At 38.7% G+C, this 21,665-nt stretch overlaps 3 protein-coding genes across 3 annotated transcripts; 2 read left to right on the top strand and 1 right to left on the bottom strand.

Annotated features, from left to right (window-relative positions):
• Positions 1–316: 316 nt before the first annotated feature.
• LOC148417456 (spindlin-Z-like) lies at positions 317–7,285 on the top strand. Its single transcript, XM_088425150.1, has 5 exons — positions 317–570; positions 1,102–1,147; positions 1,380–1,627; positions 3,551–3,784; positions 6,060–7,285. Exons 2-5 carry the CDS (start codon positions 1,128–1,130, stop codon positions 6,263–6,265), a joined length of 708 nt encoding a protein of 235 aa, XP_088281276.1. The 5' UTR covers positions 317–570; positions 1,102–1,127; the 3' UTR covers positions 6,266–7,285.
• Positions 7,286–8,198: 913 nt separating this feature from the next.
• micos13 (mitochondrial contact site and cristae organizing system subunit 13) lies at positions 8,199–11,227 on the bottom strand. Its single transcript, XM_088425151.1, has 4 exons — positions 11,059–11,227; positions 10,584–10,740; positions 10,327–10,384; positions 8,199–8,693 (listed from the first exon to the last, which is right to left on the bottom strand). Exons 1-4 carry the CDS (start codon positions 11,085–11,087, stop codon positions 8,596–8,598), a joined length of 342 nt encoding a protein of 113 aa, XP_088281277.1. The 5' UTR covers positions 11,088–11,227; the 3' UTR covers positions 8,199–8,595.
• Positions 11,228–11,871: 644 nt separating this feature from the next.
• hsd11b1la (hydroxysteroid (11-beta) dehydrogenase 1-like a) lies at positions 11,872–20,588 on the top strand. The gene is made up of 6 exons (XM_088425148.1): positions 11,872–12,253; positions 16,741–16,871; positions 16,943–17,146; positions 18,250–18,343; positions 18,439–18,604; positions 19,892–20,588. The coding sequence occupies exons 1-6, from the start codon at positions 12,169–12,171 to the stop codon at positions 20,073–20,075; spliced, it is 864 nt and encodes a 287-aa protein (XP_088281274.1). The 5' UTR covers positions 11,872–12,168; the 3' UTR covers positions 20,076–20,588.
• Positions 20,589–21,665: the final 1,077 nt, after the last annotated feature.

The raw sequence follows: 21,665 nt of genomic DNA, 5'->3' as shown, positions 1-21,665 counted from the left end.
TGAATAACTACGAGTTGTAAACTCATTATTATAATTTAGTACTGTATCTCATGACAACAGAGCTGCTGTTTTTATGGAAAAATATCAAAATAAGTATTAAAATATTTCATTGGTAGATTGTTATCAAAGCGCTATTGCTGTTTAGTGGGATAATACATGCAATTTTCCGAATACACTGATGATTTTACGTTGAAATGCTGCGAACCCGACAAAATTGTCGGCCAACGTCCATGTCCATTACAAGCACGACGACGTCTTCTCCCGCTGTTTTGGACCGAACTGCATGCTGGGAGATGAAGTGCTTTCGCTTCTTCCCGCATTCCACAGAGCTTTCGCGAGATTTCCTTCAGTCTGGTTCCGTGTGGAGCAACATTTTCTTCGATAGATGAACCGAACCGGTATGAAATCTGCGCACAGGTGAAGACAGACGCAAAGACGTCGGCGTCGGGTCAGCTTGTGCTCTTCGGCTGTCAGTGGAGGTCCTGAGGGGCGGATGTAGCTTCTGTCCGCCCCCCTTGCCTCCCTGGATCGTCTGCATTGAGGTGGCGCTCGGACAAGCGAGGGAAACTGGTAATATGGCTCGGCATACTCTTAACTATGACCTTATATTTTGGATGTAAGCCAACACAGGTGTGTTGGCGATTTGTGTAGCCGTCGCCTCGTTACATTTGAGACGCACTTTTCCCCATATGCACGAATGTGTCATTTTGCCGACACCAACTGTCGTTCGACACGGTTGCCGTAGCGAACAAGCTCTTCTTAGTTTCAAACTGTCACTTAGCGGTGAGCTAACTGCTAGTTAGCCATGCCAGACGGTGTCGCCCGCACACACAGATATACACACACGCCCACACGCACACATACATGCACATAATCGCTTCCATTGCGGGCGACGCATTTCGGGTGACGTAAATACACAGGAAATGGTTCCAGGAGACGCGTCACGCGACGCCATTGGCTGAAGCCACCTGTCGATCTTCGCGCATTAGGATGATGTCAGTCGTTGGCGCGAGTTGCTTCAAGGCTGCTTTGGGAAATGTTTCCACATGCTGTATGTCACTTTCTGAGTTAAACTAAAACGATGTTCTCTTTTCCTTTTAGCTTGTAACCATCACGTTTGTGGCGGCATGTCAAAGAAAAGAGGCAGGTATGTTCTTACTAAGATGATGTTAACGAATAAGTTCACATGGATCTGGTTTTCATCCGAACAGTTGTACTAAATGTATAACAAATATTATGATGCTGACATACCTTAAAACATAATACCCATTCAGCGAGCTTGCTGATAGCTCTGCCCGTACTGCAAGCGCTCTTGTTATGGATGACACCACAGTGTAAATATTGTATAATAGTCAGAGCCCACCCTTTGTACTTGGTAGGAAGCGAAGCAGCGGGGAACTGAGTGACGCCGGGAGCCCTGACCCCAACTGCATCCTGGGTGTGCGCATTCAGCACAACTGGCGTGAGAAAGGCAACCAGAGCAAATGGAAGGGCACCGTGCTGGACAGACTCAGCGTTAACCCCTCGCTCTTCATGGTCAAGTATGACGGCTTCGATTGCGTCTACGGCATCGAGCTTTTCAAGGACGAACGCGTGTCCAACCTGCAGGTCCTATCGGAAAGTGTCAGTAAGTCCACAAAAAAATTAAAATACAATTGCCTATTGCTAACGTTACGATGAATTCATTCTTTTGGAGGCTGTGAGCATGTTTGACGAGTCCACAAATTGAAAGCACATGCGTCTATAAAATATGCGAAATATGCATCTTAGTGGTAACCAACACAAACCCTTAAAGGGCCCCATCATTGAAATTGAACTTTTTGTTGCTTTTTTCAATGTTACAATGTTAATTTCTTACCCTAAACACTCACAAAGTGTTATTTTCTTCTATTGGTGCATTTCTAAGAATTCCTTGCTTTTTCTGCGCTCTCAGCAGCCCTCGCCCGTGCACATAACAAGGGACGCCCGTTCTTTTATTGCTATGTAACGTCACAGTGGGTAGGAAGGCCCTCATACTACCTCTTCACCAGCTCCTGTACTGCCCATGCAGCATAAAAACGCTCCCACATTATTCGAGTAGCCGTGCCTATTTTTAGTTTCGGTTTTACACTGAGGTTGAGGAGAAGAGATTTTGCACAGAGTTTTCCAAGTAAATAACGTTTCATTTATCAGTTACTTTTTCTTTTCTGTGGTTAATGTCAAAGTGGCGAAAATGCTTCTTTTAAGTATGAAAGCTTTGTTGTGCATTGGAGGAATTTAGACAGCCCGTCTGGATAAAGATTTTTATTCTGCAACTAACTTTTTATGTTACTCAACATTAAGTAATTTTTACATCTACTTTTGAGTTTCTTGACATAAAATCATAGTTGTGCACAAAAGTTTATATTTGCTTTTTTTTGTTATTGTTTTGTGGCTGGTCAGTCGGTTTTTGAACGACATCAACGGGGCGCGCCAGTCACATGGTGAGAGGCACCGGTTTCAGTCAAAGTGATGTTTCTTTTCCTTAGAAATGTTGTGACCAAAAAAACTTGTACTGTATTGCATAGGAATTTAAACAATTTTCCAAAAATATGATTTAATTATTTACATGCATGTATTTAATGTGTGGAACCTTTAAAACTCACTCAGTCATTTAACTCGTTTGAAATTTCTGAAACACCTGTTTCTCTGATTATCCCGCAAGTTAGTGCACATCTACTATCATAACAGGACACACAAAAATGTGGAAATACCCATGTTGTTTTTTTTTACAATATAGTTTGTGCGCTCCCACAACAGTAGTTTGAACGCAGCACTCTGATACTGAGTTTATGAAAGAATTTAGAAGAAAATTTGACCTATTTTTATTCATCTCTGTTTGCAGTCAGTTTGTTTCTTGCTGTTGACTAAAAATGACATCTCAGTTGATCAGAGCGCAGATAATGACAGGTCAAGGTTCACCTGTTTTCAAAGTTTCACCTGAGCCTGGAGCGAATGTGCGGTCATATCCATTTGACAGCACGTGGCAAAATGGCTGTCTCCTGAGATGGATCAAATAGGATGGGTTTCACCTAATTCATATTCCACAAACACCAATAATCAGAATGCTTTGTATAAACTAGTGGTCCTGCATATAACATTTTATTCTAACAAAGATTTTGACCCAAGTCGACATTGCATAGAAACAGTATCAAAATAGGAGGCTGAAAAAAGTATTGCAAGTAAATGTTAAGGACCCATACCTGAATTCAAAACAGGATGTTGGCTACTGTAGAGCTAACTTGCTGAGCTCCGACCATTTAAATGGCCCTAATCTGAAACTGCTACCCTTCTAGACAGATAGACGACACTATTTTTTTTCTTTTAGCCTACGGCATTTGATGTGACTGCAGCTTGAAATTAAAGTTTTTTGATTATTTCTAAGATTCTCCTTGGAATCAGGAATGCATGAGCCTCTTCATCCCTCCTGAAAGCCTTACTTCTTCTTCTTCTTCTTCTTTTTATTGAAGTGGTTGTACCGCTAATTGTACGCCATTTGTGGAGTGCTCATCTGATGCGTCTTTGTGCGCAGTCAACAACCGGATCAAGATACCCACGGGGGCCGAAGAGCTGGTGGGCAAAGCCGTGGAGCATCTCTTTGAAAAGGAGGACGGCGAGAAGAATGAGTGGCGAGGGATGGTGCTCTCCAGAGCGCCAATCATGACCAACTGGTATTACATCACCTATGAAAAGGACCCGGTTCTCTATATGTACCAACTATGGGATGACTTTGCTGATGGGGACCTAAGGATTCTTCCCGAAGCAGGTACGTATTAGTTGTCCTGAACGACCATTTCATGCTGTAACAATCAACAACAACCAATTATTTTTACTACATTATTTACTTGACATCAATTGCAACAGCTCACACACATTCCATATGAGTCACAACGCGCATTATTAGAACGTAATAGGAGAAGTTGTAATAGCTTGTTTTTTTTTGTTTTGTTTTTTTTTTTTACGTCAAAACCACAAATGGCAGCAGCCGCAAAAGTATGTTCGAGACTCCCGACAACCCATCTGAAACAAAACAACAACAAAAATATGACCGTCATGCTCATATTTTACCTTGGATTTCAGATCGTATGTGCATTGATCCTCGCTACTTCACGCTTCGCCTATCACGCCCTCAGTGCTTCGTGGATTTTTTGGGGGGAGATAAAAAAAATATATTGCGGAGGGACGTGCCAGATAGGCAAGTTATCTATAAATGCACTTGTCACTGACACTCCTTGGAAGTTGAACTACTGCTGCATTACACATTTACTTTAATCTCAAATGATTAAACCTTATACCGTAAATGTACTGGTATGCCCTCTCTTTTCCGTGTCTAGTCACGTGCCTATACGTTTACCACTTCCTCGGACGTCCAATTAGAGCGGGTCACAAGAAGCTTACCGAACATGATTAAAACGCAGTTTACACTTTTAAATTCCAATTTATTACATGGCAAGGCAAGAGGATCCAAAAGCTTGCTTTCGTCTCTCCTGTAACCGCCTGTGTGCGCTCAGCACACAAGCACACGTTACGAACGTACTTGCAAGTACAATTAGCATTTAAGACAACCAGTAATTAGCATTGACCTGTGAATCTAGAGAGGAGAAGCGGCTACAGAAAATGGATAGATGGGTTAGAGATTAGCATTTAAAATGATGACTAGTGCATGAGTTTACAAATGTTAACATGCTAACTTAGCCTACAGTTTATGATATAAAAGATCGTTTTGTGTTTTACATTTAACATCTCTAGTGTTTCTGTTTTTTAATCTACATCTATGTGTCATCTTCTGTGAATAATAGTGCAATACCGTATTTGTCTGCGTACAATTCAAGATTTTTTTTCCTCATTTTCAACCCCCAATTGGGTTTTAGCGCATTTGCACTTTCAAGCGCAGTTTCGTCAAGCGCCGCCTTATTGCCTCATTGTTGTCAACAGCAAGGTTGCATGGATAATTTTCCAGGCGGACTTTGACCCATTATGAAAAGGAAAATATGGCTTGAGTTGTTCGTTCAAGACAAAAATGCAAGAGCTGTGGCACCCAGCAGGCGGGGGGAGAAACATAGCAAGGAGAAAAAGATCCACACTCTGATCTCCCCGCAGTCGTCACTTGGGTAAAGAAAAGCATTTCTGGAGAACTCCATTTCAAACAAATTGGACCGGTCCAAAGATGAGTACCCACGTATGAGTAATGTTGTGTGATGCTTGTGCAAATGACAAGCAGGAAGGAGAGGGCGTCCAGGATTTAAATAGAAGGACTTGTCAAGTCAGATAGTGATGATGACTTTTAGGGCTTTTCGACAAATTCATATTCACCTGTGTCAAAAACAAATAAAGCATTGAAACCTCAAATCGTTATATTGCTGCAACATTCAGCATATAGTTTTCTACTGGCAGGTTTATAACAATTGTAGGACATAATTATATTCTGAAATGGGGGCATTTAGTTTTGGTGTGCCAAAACTTAAAAGATTTTTAGTTGCCACCCCTACGGAAAGGCGTCACTGGTGAAAATTGCAAAAATAGAAGTTGGGTGCTGCAATGTTTTGAGTATTATCACACCAAGTGGACAAAAATAACAGTAATTTGAGGCCTACCTGCCTTTTTTCCACCAGGAGATAATCCACCAGTAAAGCAAATGTGTGTATCTCTTCAACGTGTCAACTATTAAATAGAACTGAAAAGATATGAATAATAATGGCTTTGCTTAAAAAGAGTTGAAATTATAGATACACACACATACACGGTGGTTTGAAAAGGTTTAGGCACCCCTGATCATTTTCAAGATTCTGTATATATATATACATATATATATATATATATATATATATATATATATATATATATATATATATATATATATATTTTTTTTTTTTTTTTTTTTTTACTGTATGTGCATGGTTTTAAAACACACTTTTATACAAATACTATGATTAATATTGGTCTGTACTTTACAAAATACCATTTTGGAAACGTAACCCCCACAATGAACAAGAGGCAACTGCACACTTTGAATGAAACCCCCCCCCTTCTATTTTATTCAGAAAACAAGCACCTGTTGCCAGCTGACAGGAAGCCTGGAGAAGAGACTGAAAGCCTGGTGGGCAAACAGGTGGAGTATGTGACTGACAAAGGTGTGAAGAGGACCGGCCTGGTCATCTACCAGGTTCCCGCCAAGCCCTCTGTTTATTATATCAAATACGACGATGACTTTCACATCCATGTCTACGACCTCGTCAAAACCACTTAAAAGGAAGAAAGAGAAACACACGTTCATCCTTCTAATCTCTTTTTTTAAAGCCATGGCAGAGTAGTCCACGCTTTCTAATTCATGTACGCTGTTTTTTCCCCCCTTTTTTTCGTATATTTGCACAGCACAACTGTAGCGTTAGCTCTACTCGTCGTCTCCTCATTTCCAAGTCAAATAGGCTATTTTGTGGTTCGCTGACACCGTTGGGATACAACCCACGCTTTAATGGCGTTAAATAAATGAATAAGGAGTTAAATGCATTAGATGCGGAATTATACTCAAAAGTTGGGACAAGTGGAATATCGCACATGTGCAGAACAAGACATTTAGCGTTTTGCCGCTATTTGGCGATGTAATAAAGTGTGTCATTATCGCAGGGTATCGAGTCCTTTAACCGGAGTGCATTCTTTGTACTTTTAGGACTTTGCTTGGTTCCCTAAGGACACTATACGCCACAGAGAGAAAAAAAAAATCATTAAGTGCCTTCAGGCTCACTTTTTTTCCCCACCTAATACCGTACATATCCCAGAGTGGGGGTTGAGGAATTGTGCAACTAAAAAACAAATATAACCTCAGACAAATGCTTAGATCCCATAATTACGTTGTTTTCATAAGGATAAAAGCCCCTCCCCCCCTTGCGTTTCAGAGGGTATAGCCTGGAAAGGCTTCTAATCATATTGCATTAAAGTGTCTCCTCAAAAGGCAATTTTCATACAAGCTTGCAGTCAAGTGTGTCCTGGTGCTTGTCGTGTTTAGCAGTCAAAAAAGGATGCAGTACGAAATACTTTCAATTACATTACAAAATCTTCAGTAGACGTTTAATCTCTGTTGATATTGTTGCACTTTATTGTACAACGTTTACATGTTTAAATTAGTCCCCACCCGCCCAGAAATAGGTTTCATTTACAGGCATGATGGTGAAAAATATAAAGTTATTGCAGCACTTTCAGTATTTAATGTATACAAAGTATGTGGAATTGTGAATATTTCATTCAAACAATAAACAGGCTGCTCACACCAGCTCTGGTTATAATTTATTGTTGTGATGCACTTTCTGGGATTGTACTGTACTTTCATTGTACTAATACGATGATAATATAATTCAATCCACAAGTCACAATTTCAAATGTGTTGATAGAACTATTAAAAAAATTAAATGACTGTTCAAAAGGGGTAAGAAAATATTGTAAAAGTTGAAGACAACTTGAAAATTTGGTATTTTAGCCAGACATAAGTCATATTTAGCATTTCGCAGGTCACATGAAATGATACAGTGGGCCAGATCTGGCCCCTGGCTCTTGAGTTTGACACCTGTGCTCTGTGGACACAAATGCAGACAGTAATTGTGGTGCAAGCAGCAGTTGCAAAACCTGTTTTATAGCATGACACTCACCTTGCGCGACTTATGTACCTGAGAGATTGTATCCATCCTTGAAATATATGTCGTTAAGTAACACTTACCATTCCCATTAGACACTTAGTAAGATGTTAAAATGCCTGCCTATTACATTCTAATTTGTTTGCTCAAGAGTAAAGGTATTAAAATGACCTCCAATTTAATGTGATTTTGATGTTTTTTTTCTTTTTTTGTACTGCGCTTGCAAGTGTATCCACAGAGCATTTGAGAAGTATTCAAATTCACGTTTTGCTAGTCTTGTCTCAAAAAGTATCTTTTTTTTCAATCAAATCTCACGACAAAACAGTACAACATAACATTGTGCTGAGGGGGATGATGTGTAAATTGAGTCCATGTGATTTGAAATGATTAATTTTGAATGTAGATAATATCTTTAAAATATTCTGTAACATACTGGGAATATGTACGTAACGTATGTGTATATCGTGCATATAGTTAGCCTAAAATAATTCTGGAATGCGGAACTACACCACTAAAATATCAGGCCAAAAAAGTACACAATTTGTGAAAGAGAGGTGATTTGAGCAGTTGCTTGTTTATTTAGAAACTTTATATTATAGCATTATATACAATACCACAACCTACAACTCTGGAACAACTTAGTGGACGTTTATTCTTTTGAACACGGGTGGGGAACCTTTTGCCTGTCAGGTCCTTTTAGTCCTGAAAGTGGGCAATGCAATGACAATTGAAGAAATGTTTATAATTTTTTTTTTTTTTAAACTGAAAAAAACTTCGTCTGAGGTCTTATTTTCAATTATAGCTGTATAACTGTTCTCATTGAAAATATTTAGCCTTCTTTATGTTCCCCACCCTTGCACAACAGGCAACAACTCTTGATGACATGTCAGTCAAGTGCAAAGTGATAAAAACTGTTTGATAATATTCTGCATGTCCCCAGAGCTCCTATTGTTCACTTGGTGAGGTCTTTCATGTATTGCCATCCCCGAGTAGAATATTCGGTTGCTTTTCTCGGCGCCTCCGACAAAGCCGAAATGGTCGACCGCACCCCTGCAATACAGACAAATATAATCTAAAGATCAACAGATTACTTTTTTGGAATCAACAAAAAAACTAGTTAAACCTAAAAGGCCTATGAATAGAACTATACAGTGAACCCTCGCGACTTTGCGGTTCCACTGTGACGGATTCGCCACATCGCAGATTTTTTTTCCATTACGCAGATTCACCACATCGCAGATTTTTATTCCATTGCACAGACTATGACCAAGGATTATTTTTTTTCATTACATAATGAACTTTTGCATTAGCTCCCAAGTGTGCTGCTCGCACGAAGGCTTGTACTGATCTTAAACGACATAAAAAAAATAATGACAATTGCTGAGAAGGTGATAGGTGAAGTTGGGCAGCAGTGGCCTGCCATTTGGGAGCGAACGAATCCACCGTTTGCTACATTAAGGATGAGGCGAACATTCGAAGACCGCTGCCATCACCTTTGGCAATTCAGCGAAGCCAGTTACGTAATAAAACGATCATCCGTATGGGAGCTGCTTTAGCAATCTAGATTGCCAACCGCCGAAAGAAGAAGCCCTTTCTTTGGAAGTCTCGCGCAGCTGCGGTCATATTAGTAGCGGCCCGGACGTTGAATTAAAATCAAATCTGTGCATGACCAAAGATGATTACAATGGAGAGTTTACACTTGAAATAGAATTTTATGATAAAAGAAATCTAGGGAAGAGGTTTCCAACGATCTGAGCGTCATCTTTGCTCCTCTAACATCTCTGCCTCCTACCTGTGTGTTGACAACAACAGCGCTGGGGTGTGCTTCATGCACTATATCGTGCGTGCCTGTGGAGTTTTAATCTACTCTCAACCCAACACCAGCCCCATAGGGACATTCATGTCGGTCATGTAGCGCACACACACACACACACAGTCGGTCGGGGCAGAAGAGTAATTCACCAGACCGTTGGAAATGTCTTACCTACATTTCTTTTATAATATAATGGTATTTCAAGTGGAAACTCTCCATTGGAATAATCTTTAATCATGTACAGATTAGACTTTAATTCAACATCTGGGCTGCTTTGTGGATGAGGTGCTCCAGCGCAGCCAACGCAGTCTCTCTCTCCTCCCATCAAGTTCACTACTGAACAGTGTATAAGGTTTAATCATTTAAGATTTAAGTAAATATGAGTACTGCAGCAATATTTGTCTTAAATAATATGTATAGCATGAACACTTTTTACGTAAAAAAAAAAATCCCCTCAATTTTTTTTTTGTTCATTTATTTTTTTTAATGTGAAAACTACTTTATGGATTTTCAGTTATCGCGGCCGGTGCCGGAACGTATCTACTGCGATAAACGAGGGTTCCCAACAAATTGAAATTTACTGAGGTGCTATTAAGTAATCAGTCCCCCCCCCAACAATAAGCAAACACTAAACTATTGGCACGTTGTGGCGTTTGAGGTATTACTAGCACTAATGTATTTAGTGTTAGTGTTTGTGTATGCAACTGATGGTTACTTAACCACATTGCTCAAATTGGATTGAGCAGAATTACTTTTTTCCATCTCAGATCTTGCTCATTGTAAAATAGTAAATTGTCGAAAATGCTCACTGAGTTTGGCTTTGGAGACATTATGCCATATTTCTTGTGGGATGGGGGGGGGGTTGCTCACCAGAATTCCAGGCCTTGACTGGAGAGAATTCAACCTTAGGTACTGCTGGAAGCTGAGCCTGGGGAGGTAATCAGATTACACTCAACTACTAAAGTAACTTCACGTGATTCAAGAAGTCAGGGACCATATTTACTGTTTATATTTTATTTTGATTATTGTCTATAAGTGCTTTTCTGAAAATACCTGATCTAATGAAGACCAATTACAGTTTGTTTGCAGTATACATATTGTAGAGGTGTTTAGGTGGCCACTCATACCTCAAATCCAAAGTACTTCATCCACTCCTCTATAGCGGGCGGTAAGGCAGCTTTAGCCCGACCCAAAGCCTCAGAGCCCTGCTCGCTGGTACCAAGGAGCCCTGAGTCATAGGCGACGTAAAGGGCCCCTCCTGCAATGGTCACCTTCGTTGCCAGTCTGCACGTTAAGATGGAACAAAAGCGTAAATCGTGACCTTACATTAAATTATGCGTTAGTAATGGCGCATTGCTTGAACGTGTCCTTAGCTTGTTTTTGCTAAATAGCTTATTGATGCAGGACGTTGGAAAGAGCAAAAGACAGACAAATAGTTAAGGCATAGCAATAACAGCTTTATTAGTATTGACGATTAAATGACTGTCAGACTACTCTAAAAAAGACAGCCGTGGCTTCGCCTGTTAGGACTAGTTAGCTAGTAGCACATCTCGATTTAGCTGACCACAACAAACCGCAAGGCACAAGAAGAAAAGCACTTACTTGATGGCAGGGAAAATCTTTGCCGCCATGGTCCTCAGGAGAGCGCTCTTATTTTAAACCAAAGCCGATTCTTGGTTTAGGGAGCGCACCCAAAACAGACTTCACTGAAGGACACACTGTTTGTCCATGGGGGTGTTTCAATAAAGCTTTACTCATACTCATAGTTTACGGCAAGTGTCGTAAATCTGTAACGTTCCAGCAACCCTTTCAAGGATGCCAGTTTTTGTTTTTTTGTTTTTTGATAGTGGAGATTTTTTAATAGTGCTATACAAGTACTATAATTATAAACACGTGCGTTTAGAAAATAACTTAGATAAAACAGCCTCTTTTTATTTACTTTAAATTGATTTATTATTTCTTCATTTATTCTTTAAATTTGAATTGGTTGACGACGCAAGCGCGATTAATACTGAAGTACACAATGGAATTCACTCTGTATATTTTGTAACAAATTGAATTACAAAAGCAGGCGCTGACGTCCGCTCCACTGTTGTTTTCCTACCACATATGTTACGTCATCTTAGGCTGTACCATCTTTGATCGGAGGTGGTGTTGCTGTAATTGTGGCTTTTTGTCCCACCGCCTCAATACCAGGTTTTTAACCTATATTAAAAAAACAACAACAATACATCTAAAAGTGATTTTGGTCCATGATTGGCTTTTTTTCCCATCAAAGGAAAAGTAAATAGAAAGCCTCCGGTTTAAACCCAGTAACGAATAATCCCTCACTATGTCCCAGTCCAACAAGTGTTGGCACGCGTCGTTTTTATATAACAGTTTGGTTTGTGACAATGAAAGAGCGAAACTTGACAAATAATCAAGATAGTTCAAAACAGAAAATAACTTCATGTTAAATCTCTACGTTCTTTTCAACTTGACTTCCTTAAACTAACTGAGTTTTCTTTTCTTTTTTTTTGACAGCAAACTGATTAAAAATGATTAATGTTCAATTACCTTATCTGAACAACACACCCACTTTTGCACATGCCAAGAGGGGAGGGCTCACATAAAAGCTGCCCTACATTTTATCATTCACTTCTCGTGTAAGGTTATTTAGTCAGTTGAGTGAATTTACTCTACTTAGTTAGTACATACTACATAGTTTACAACATGAAAGCGTTGACGAAAATACTGCTCGCTAGCATTGTTGTGACATTGCTTGCTGTCAAGTGGAACGCGCCCACGTTCAATGCGGGTGAGTCGAATCCCATCTGTACATTTTTTAAAATAACTTTTTTTTTTTTTACTACAATGAAAGATTTGTATTCAATGAGTCAGTAATATGATCAACACAATGTATTTATCAGTGATGTACAGTCTGCTTACATATAAATTATGATTTGGGGGTACATTATTTATGAGGAAAAAAAAAATCTTAAAGCAGTATCATTTGTAACGGTGTGGTTCAGACGTCATTGTTAAAAGTTACTGCCGGAAAGACCAGTAGTTATCATAAACAGCAATGCAATTGTCACCCTAGTCATAATTATTCTCTAGGACATACTTGCAAAAGAGATGCAAATCTCAATGGATCTTTTCCTGGTCAAATAAATAGTTATAGTTCTGATGTTCATTACAGTGTTACTGTTAGGAACTATTTTATATTGCACAAACTGCTTCGTTTTCATATAATTTAAAATGGTTTACTACATATTTTTATACTCGTCACTTTAACATTGATATTTAAAAAAAAACACTGTGCATCTGTTAAGCTGATAGGTTTTGTAATAGATTACTGTATATTTTTGACCGGGATTCTATAATGAAACACGTCTATAACCAAAAACTATAACAGCACAGTGATTTTCTCAAAACCCATTATACACGTTTTTTTTGCCAATGGACGGTTGTGCTGTACCATCATGTTGGGTTTTAAGACTGCTTTGTTTGATTGTTCTTTTGTGGACCATCAAAGAAAAGTGAATTACTGTGTGGTGTTTGGCTGCAATAATATTAATGAGATGACAAAATCATTCACTGCTAGTTGGTCCATACTTGTCTTTTGTTCTGGACACTTGGTTGAATGTAAGGTTTAACATTCAGCGATGAGAGGAAACACTTGTTGCATACTTTACAAATGATACATACTATTAATTTACAGAGTTTACTGCTATACAGTGAAACTCATTTTGGATACTATGTTGTCATGGTGTTGAATAAAAATACAAACATATTAGAAATGTAGGAATAGTTGATAAACACAGTGGATGACAATGAATTCAGAACCATTAACAGGTAAGTACTTTTTCTGTTTTGATTAATTTATATTTATTCAGTGATGAATTTATATAGAGTTATTTATATGCCCCACGATTGGGGCACGATGGTTTCGGGGGGTGACCCCGTGACCCCCAGGGCAAAGCTGTAACACGTATAAACGCTGTAAAAATAATTAAAAGTTATTGAAAGTTGATTTATATTGCTTCTTCTTTTGTTATTGTTAAAAAAGATGGTTTCGGTATACTTAACAATTTTTATAGACACTAATCTTATTTATTGTCACTTCTCTTTCCTAGGGGGGCTTGGCAAAATATAATTGAGAAGCACTGATACACATCATTGTGTAACAATGTACTATGGTAGTTCCATCGTGGGTTCTTCCAGCTCCAATTAGTGTACATCCTCCTCCTATGAATTCTGGGTAAAGGGAAGCCGCACATTAACTGTACACTCAAAAACATATCTGTGTTCGGAGAACAAGTTATCACTGTGTGATGGTAGCTTGACTAATATTTTTGCCTCCGGAAAAGTTTGTGAAGAGAGGTATGAAGTTAGTGTGTAATCACACAATATTTGACATGCTTGTGACTCTGACCATACAGGATTTATTTACAATGTGTCATTCAGAGCATTAAAATGGAATCACGGCAGGTTTCAATGGGAACATGGAAGGTCATTTTAAAAAATTAGGTTAAATGCTAGTTCAAGACCACATGAAAAATGGCAGCACTAATTTAACTAGTCTGTGCTAATTGGAGATAAGAACATCTAATTAAGAAAACAAAGTCAAAAGATCAAAGTGTTTTGCGTCATAGGAAATAAAATGGTTTCCATGAATTCATTTCAAAAATGGAATATTTACAAAAGCAAATGGGCCATTAAAGCAGTCTCGGTGGACTTTGTTATTTGGGGTCATCTTGCCCTTTAGGTCAAATACCTCGTGCAGCATATAACTTGAACCTACAACGATTGCTAAACTTGAATTCTTTTTTTTTTTTTTGTTAACTTGAGATAACGATAAGTGCTGTTCACCAGTTATCCCGATGTCACAGCCAAGCAGCTCAACATTAATCTAGTAGTCACTTATCTGCGCGTCCTTTTATTAAACAAATCAAGATCACTGAGGTTTTTATCTTAATTCAAAAATGTTACCTCATCGTTTAGTTTCATCATGCGGTCTTGGTTGTAGTAAAGCGCTCACTGGCCTGAAGTCTTTTAATATTTGTGTCAAAACGAACATTTTTATGAACTCTACCCAGGACTTCTTGTTGCAGAGGCGGGGTGCGTGCTGTAACACGTGGGACAACATTTGTGTAAGAGATTGCTCTAATTCCCCTTTATTTATCACTGTTGTGTGGCAACCACAAACAGTTGTCTTTGCCAGAAGAACGGTGCAACTCTACAGTACAGCATTTTATATGATCGTTAATATTATTATTATATAATTCGCAAAACCCCTGAAGATGGATTTGGGATGCACCCAGAGCTGGGTATATTGAACTGTGCAATATATTGAACAGTTCAATTTCATATGAACAAACAACTTCACGACTCTACTGGTTTTTTTTCTGCAGATTTTTTTTTTAAAAAATGGCACAATAGTTTTGAATAGAAAATTTTGTATTGAACCTCAGAAATGTGAAGCAAAACTGCCAACCATTAAAACACCATGCCTTTTGTTTGCCACACTACAATATATTCTATCGCTAACCAAAAGAGCAGCAGTTTACCAGTATTTTATTCATTCATTTACTTTTATTTAAAGTAATCATTATTTTTGGGCTTTGGATTAAAACACACACACACACACACACACACACACACACACACAATAACATATAACATATTTTCACTTAATTATGAATGTCCAACTTATAATTTTCTGATGATCAACTTTTTTTTTTTTTTTTTACTTGAATATAAAGAGTGGAGATATTTAAGACAACTCTCACCCAATACATTTTGGTCAATGAGACAAAGTGACATCAGGACCACAGAATACACTTTTCAGTCAGCCCGTTTTGTTAAAAGGGAATCAGTTGAAACGGCTATGGTGTCGGGTTGGCAAATCAGAAATGCGCTTGGATATGGATCTTTCAACCGTATCAGCGGTGTTTGAAGAGTTATTGATAGAGCAGGTTGTCAATGCATGTTGGACCGTACATCTACGAGCCAGATGCTCAGGGAACCCAAAATGTTGTGCCTGAACAATTGAACATAGAGTGGAGATGAGACCCATCAAAATTAGAAGAATGGTAAACAATATAGGCTGCGGTTATTAACCCACAGTTATTGTTTGAAATTCGATGTTGTGTCGTGCTGTAATTTACACACGATAAGATGACCTAGTTGATCCATATGTATTGCATAGTGCATTTCTACTCGGTACGTGCATGCGGCTCGAACTTTAACGGTGGCTCCAGTGGCAACTTGGAACCATATGAAAACACAGTCAGCTCGGTAAAATCGGCCCGTTGTTGACAGGTCCCCACCTTTCGGGAAGCTTACACAATTTCTGTGTGTGCTTTATGACAAATATGATTAAAAAAAAAAATACACATTGACTATCAATCTAGGCCAGTACAGGTGGTCCTACTCAGTCAGTGTATTTTTTTCCAGGGTTCACTTCATTTAGCACACGCTGCAAGTGCTGAAGCGTAGGCAGATACCCGGCTCTGGTCAATACATTTTTTTTATATTGTACCACATGGATATACGCTTATTGAACCTTACATGACAAACAGGGAAATACAGTGGTGCAGCTACCTATGAAATTAATTTATTCCAAATGTAATTTTGTAACATGAATCTTTCATCGAAGAAATACAGTAATTACACTGATATTTTTCAATTTTACAACTGTAAAATTAGCAGTGCTACTTTTCAAAGGTAGCTTAAAGACAATATGTGAAGTAGACATGGCCAACCATTTTTTTTAGTAATACTAAAAGCTAAAACAGTTTGCAGCACTTTTTTTTAACACAATCATTTAGATTCTCAATTAGACCCATATCAACACGCTTAGTCAAAAAAAAAGCATTTGTTCTACTGTCCTTGTGACGTCATTTTCAGGATGTCCAAGTCGACAGTCATTGGTTGTACTATTTGACATTTTTATTCAGCACAATTCTAAAGGTGTCGTGCTGGCAATGCATTGTCCATATTCAGCCCAACAACTGTTTGAGTGGCCATATAATAAGAACGGAGGACATAAACAGAACAGTTTCATTCGTGCAAAGTGAATACATTTCATAAAGGTGTCAACGAGTTTTTTTGTTTTTGTTTTTGTTTTTACAAGTAGACTTTTAATGTACAGCTCTGTTTATAACCTCTACTTACAAACATCTGTAGTAGCTAAGAAAAATAATGCTGAGGGATATTTCTTTCGCCTTTATGAAATTTGCACTGTGCTGAACTGACTCACACTTGCTAATGGAAAACATGTATATGTTTTTCTTTCAGAAATTCTCAAAGGGGCCAGGGTTTTGGTGACCGGGGCGAGCACTGGTATTGGTGAACAAATGGCCTATCACTACGCCAAATTCGGCGCGCAGATCGTCATTACAGCTAGGAGGGAAAAAGTCTTGCAGGAGGTTGGTAAAAGGCTATTTTAAAAGGAACGATCGAGTTCCGCATAAGTGAACTGTCATTCTGTGGCCTCTAGGTAGTGGAAAAGTGCTTGAGCATGGGTGCTCAGAAGGCCCTGTATATAGCAGCAGACATGGGCAGAGACTCCGACCCAGAGATGGTGGTAGATTTCGCTGTAGACCAGCTTGGAGGTCTGGACTACCTGGTTCTTAATCACATTGGACCGAGCCCCTTCAGCATGTGGGAGGGGGATGTGCAGCACCTTGAGTGGCTGATGAAGGTAAACAGTGACATTGCAACTGCAGATAGACATTAGAAGTTCACACACTTAAGGAGTCAGAGCAGAGCAAATTTTGAGCGTCGGAAATGTTTTGATAAAAGCTTTCACATTTATTAAATCTAACCTGTGGTAACTCACGTCCACATGATGTCTGCAGCAGCTCTTTCACTCCACCTCTACCCTTCCTTTCCTTCTCACTCCACTCGTTCCCTGTGTGACTTTTCTTTACACTTGATCCAGAGCTAAAATAAATAAACGCTTAACAACTAAGCGGATGGAAATACTTTTGTCCGGAGTTTGGAGTTTTGTGTAAAATTATAATGGATTTCCTTTTTGTTCATTCTTGTTTGTGCTTTTTCATTGCAAGCACAAACAATGAAGATATTACTACCAAAGCATTTGTGATTGCAATCAATTTCTGGGAGGAATTGAGCATTATCTGGCAAAATTGCACATGCCAATAGTTTCAAACAGCAGCGTATGTATGTTCAATAGCACATTAACCCCTGGGATAGATTTTGACCGAACTCAGGATTTTAAATATTTTTGATGTGTGATATCAAAAAAAAAAGCATATTTAGAAAAACTAGCGGTCGTGAGGTACACTCTACAGATTTGGGCGATAAATTTCGCCCATGTCAGGCTCATTTATTGCCATTAAGTAATTTTGGACATATTGAAAATCCGAAGTTTTATCATTCCTTTTTCTCCGATTTTTGCATTAACAGGAACGGGGTGCAGTAGAATCTTTTGTGCTGTGACCCCAAAACAGCCGGGGAGTGCTAACGGACAACTTATGACAGTTTAAAGCCTTTCATTGACTTCATTGAGTGGCTTAGCCTGACTCCCATAATGCAAACTTAGGCAAATAAGGCTTCGATCCAAGAACTAAATAAGGCTTCGATCCAAGAACTAAATGTTGCAGGAAAGCTTTTATTTTCAAATTTCCGTCTGTGAAAACTGCAGCATTGAAAAGGTGTCAACGTTTTGTTTTTCTCCTCACAAAAGTCAAACTTTATGGAAAGAACTGCATGAGTTAACTTTACAGGGACTTTAACAGAACTTGTGACAACCCTGTGTAATATTCTGTGTCCCTCCAAAAGGTCAACTTCTTGAGTTACGCTCAGATGGCCTGGAAGGCTCTTCCCTCCCTTGAGCAAAGTAAAGGCTCTCTCGTGGTCGTTTCATCTGTTTTAGGTAGGCTCACACCCTCTTCACAACTTCTGATGACATTTTACTTGGAATCGCTATTGTACCTTATTTTAACGAGAAATTGTTGATAACCCCAACAGGTAAATTGACAAGCCCCTTTGTGGCTCCTTACACGTCAACCAAATTTGCCTTGAATGGTTTCTTTGGGGCTCTTAATCACGAACTGGCCATGAAAAACAGCAACGTATCAATTACGACGTGTACATTGGGCCTCATTGACACGGACTCAGCCATGGAAAAAGTCAAGTAAGTGTGCAGCGAGGGCACGTTGACCGAGGCAAGCGTGTTATTGCTTAATGCTGGAGCGCATCCAACTGTGTTGCAGTTCAGGTTGGCGATGATCACTGTTTAGAGTGCAACTGTACAAAGGAGTTTGTAGTTTCATTTAGATATACTAAAAATACAAGTACACCTGTTTTTGTTGAGGCACAGCAGCATATAATGTACTGTTGCGGTTCTTCCAAGATTCTCAAACCCATTTTAGGTTGAGGGCCGCATGGAAGAAAATCCATTCTCAACTAATACATCCAAAAGTAACTAAAGTAACTTGCTTTTTGGGCCTCTTTGTATCCAAATACAGCACTTTCCCTTAAATTGCATGAAATTAATGGAAATTGTTTATGATCTTTTTTCCATTTGTTCATAAAATACCTCATTTCTAACATATCATTAGATGAACTAAAATTAAATACATTATGAATAACTAAATAAATACAATGAAACTCAAATATCTGGTGGAAGGAAAACTCCCAATCAAAATAAGTCTTTGTACAACTTCCTTTCAAGGAGTCCAGTTAAGTGCAAAATACTGTAAGTTAAACAGAAAAAAATGGTGCTGTAGTGTCTCATTTTGGACTTTGGTTCTCACCCACATAATGACATACATTTTAAGTCGAAGTAGAAGTTGAAAACACACAAAGAAGTTATGATGTGACGTCAAATTCCCAAGTTGTATGTGCTAACTGCTGAGCTGTAAATATCTACAGGTATCTATCTATCTATCTATCTATCTATCTATCTATCTATCTATCTATCTATCTATCTCTCTCTCTCTCTATATATATATATATATATATATATATATATATATATATATATATATATATATATATATATATATATATATATATATATAATTAAAAGTACATTACAACAGTGTTCAATTTGCATCATATTAGGAGGAGCGCTGGCCACAAGTGTCCATTCATTTAAAAAAGGCAGTTGGATAAGAATTCTTGTCACTGGCACACAACCTAAGTATTTTAAAATGACAAAAATTCTCATCCATGGCACTAAAACAGGAAATGCTAAGGAATGCTGGTGCAGCAGACTATATGCACTAACTATCATTACGATTCCTCTGTGAATTTACAATCAGGAAAAATGTGGCAACTTTCCTCAGAACTGATACTAGTCATGTCGAGTTGTCATCAAAATAAAGAGAAAAAAGCAAACAAACAATAATATTTTCTGCAGTCTTTTCTAAACCCGCAGGACTGATTTGTTGAGTTGTTTTTTGCCGATGGGCCCTAGGGACATCAGTCACGTACCAGCCTACCCAGCCAGTGACGCTGCATTGAACATCATCATGACAGGGGCCACCAGACAGCGGGAGCTCTTCTACCCTTGGTACACCTACTTCATGACGCTTTTCAGAGACTTCTTCCCAGATACCAGGGACTATATGATACAAAAGTCCTACAACTACAAACCATGAAGAAACATTTACATGCTGGTTTTGGAATAATTACATATACTTCCAATGGTGGCTTAGGAATAAAAAAAGGTATTATTTAAGGTACATTATTTTCTGTTATTTTTATGTCTTTGGATTTAACAACCTAAATGTGATGTTTCGTTCAAAAGTTTGCTTTTTTGTTGCTCACATGCAGGCAGATCATTTTCCTGTATACACGAATTGAGCGCCATTTTCCAAGTTTTTTCAGAGGTCCCGTGACAACGTGGCAACTTGTTCTCGGTTACCTCAAAGTACGAACCTACAATAACCCTATTCAAAAGCCATGGGGAGCATTTCAATTTATTTTCATTTATTTATTTATTTTTTTGGAATAAGCATCTTAGTTGGTGCTATTGTGGCATGTTTGACGCATGCTGCCTGAGAAGCAAACTAAGAAAAAAGGTTGGAAATGAGAAGAAGGTGCTTCCTGTTACTGACTAAAGAAGTCAAGAGTTGCAGAAAGATTCAGAATAAAAACATATGCCAATAAAATTATGGTTGCTTCTCCTTTCTTGTTCATTCCAACTTGTACAAAGTTAAGCATAAACGAGACCTAAACACTCTGAGCTACAGCGTTCCTCAATTGAAAGTTAAGGAGGTCCAGATTCAAATGAGTAAGATGTAGAATTTTCATAGCTGTATTTTCTGTCACCACCATGAATGACATTCCTGCAATCTCTCAAGGTATTTTGGAGTGGGTGTACCATAACACCCCCCCCCCCCCCCCCCCCCCCCCCCCCACCTTAATATTGGGGTCAAATTCTGGTATTTTCTATGTTAGCTTGTAGGACGCATCAATACTTTGACAACAATGTCAAAACTATAAGGAAACAGAATAAATCTCATGTTCCCAAACTCATGTTGTTGTCTTTTCGTGTGTGTAAATTATATACTGTATTTGTGTTTGAGATTTCCCTCAGTGTGAGCAGTCAGTGAATACCTCGCAAGTGTTGCGTTGAATACGCCTCGAAGCAGTTCGAATTCCTTTTTTCTCACGACACAGCTCGAGTTCATTTTACTATAAATACCTCAAGTTAGGCAGCATGTGTGTTTTACCCAAGTCTCTGTACATATTTAACACTAGCAATAAAACGCAAAAATGTATTTCCCCGCACCTTTAAACTAACCATAAACTACAGTACTTGAACAACCGTCATTCTGTCTATAGTTTGAAATGCGTTGTTGTTGTTTTCTTTTTTATCAGACAGTAGCGAGGCTTAAAAACTTTATCACACTTTTAGGTTTTATCCCAGGAGCCGGTCTCATGATGTTTCTGGTCTAGTGGCGTCCTCTAGTGGCAAGTGGGACAATGACAATTGCAGCATTTTTTTTTTCGTTGTTATTCACTCGGCGTGCTTCCGTTTTTGCAACTTTTGCGCCATTTGCAATTTTGCTTCTTTTTGTTTTTGTGAACGGAGCACGTATAAAGTGCAGCGTGTTTCTTTCAATGTGTTTGCACTTTGTGTTTGCAATTTTTTCCGATTGTATATCTCATTCATGTTTTGCTCAAGTTCCACGTTTGCTCCAGTCGGCCACTGTCGATAAGACCTGAGGAGTGAGGGCAATCAA

The sequence above is a fragment of the Hippichthys cyanospilos genome, chromosome 10 (assembly GCF_059441005.1).
Source record: "Hippichthys cyanospilos isolate Australia breed blue-spotted pipefish chromosome 10, RoL_Hcya_1.0, whole genome shotgun sequence".
In the NCBI taxonomy this organism is placed as follows: domain Eukaryota; kingdom Metazoa; phylum Chordata; class Actinopteri; order Syngnathiformes; family Syngnathidae; genus Hippichthys; species Hippichthys cyanospilos.
The sequence above is the reverse complement of the archived record's forward strand: the minus strand, read 5'-3'. Positions and strand labels throughout refer to the sequence as shown.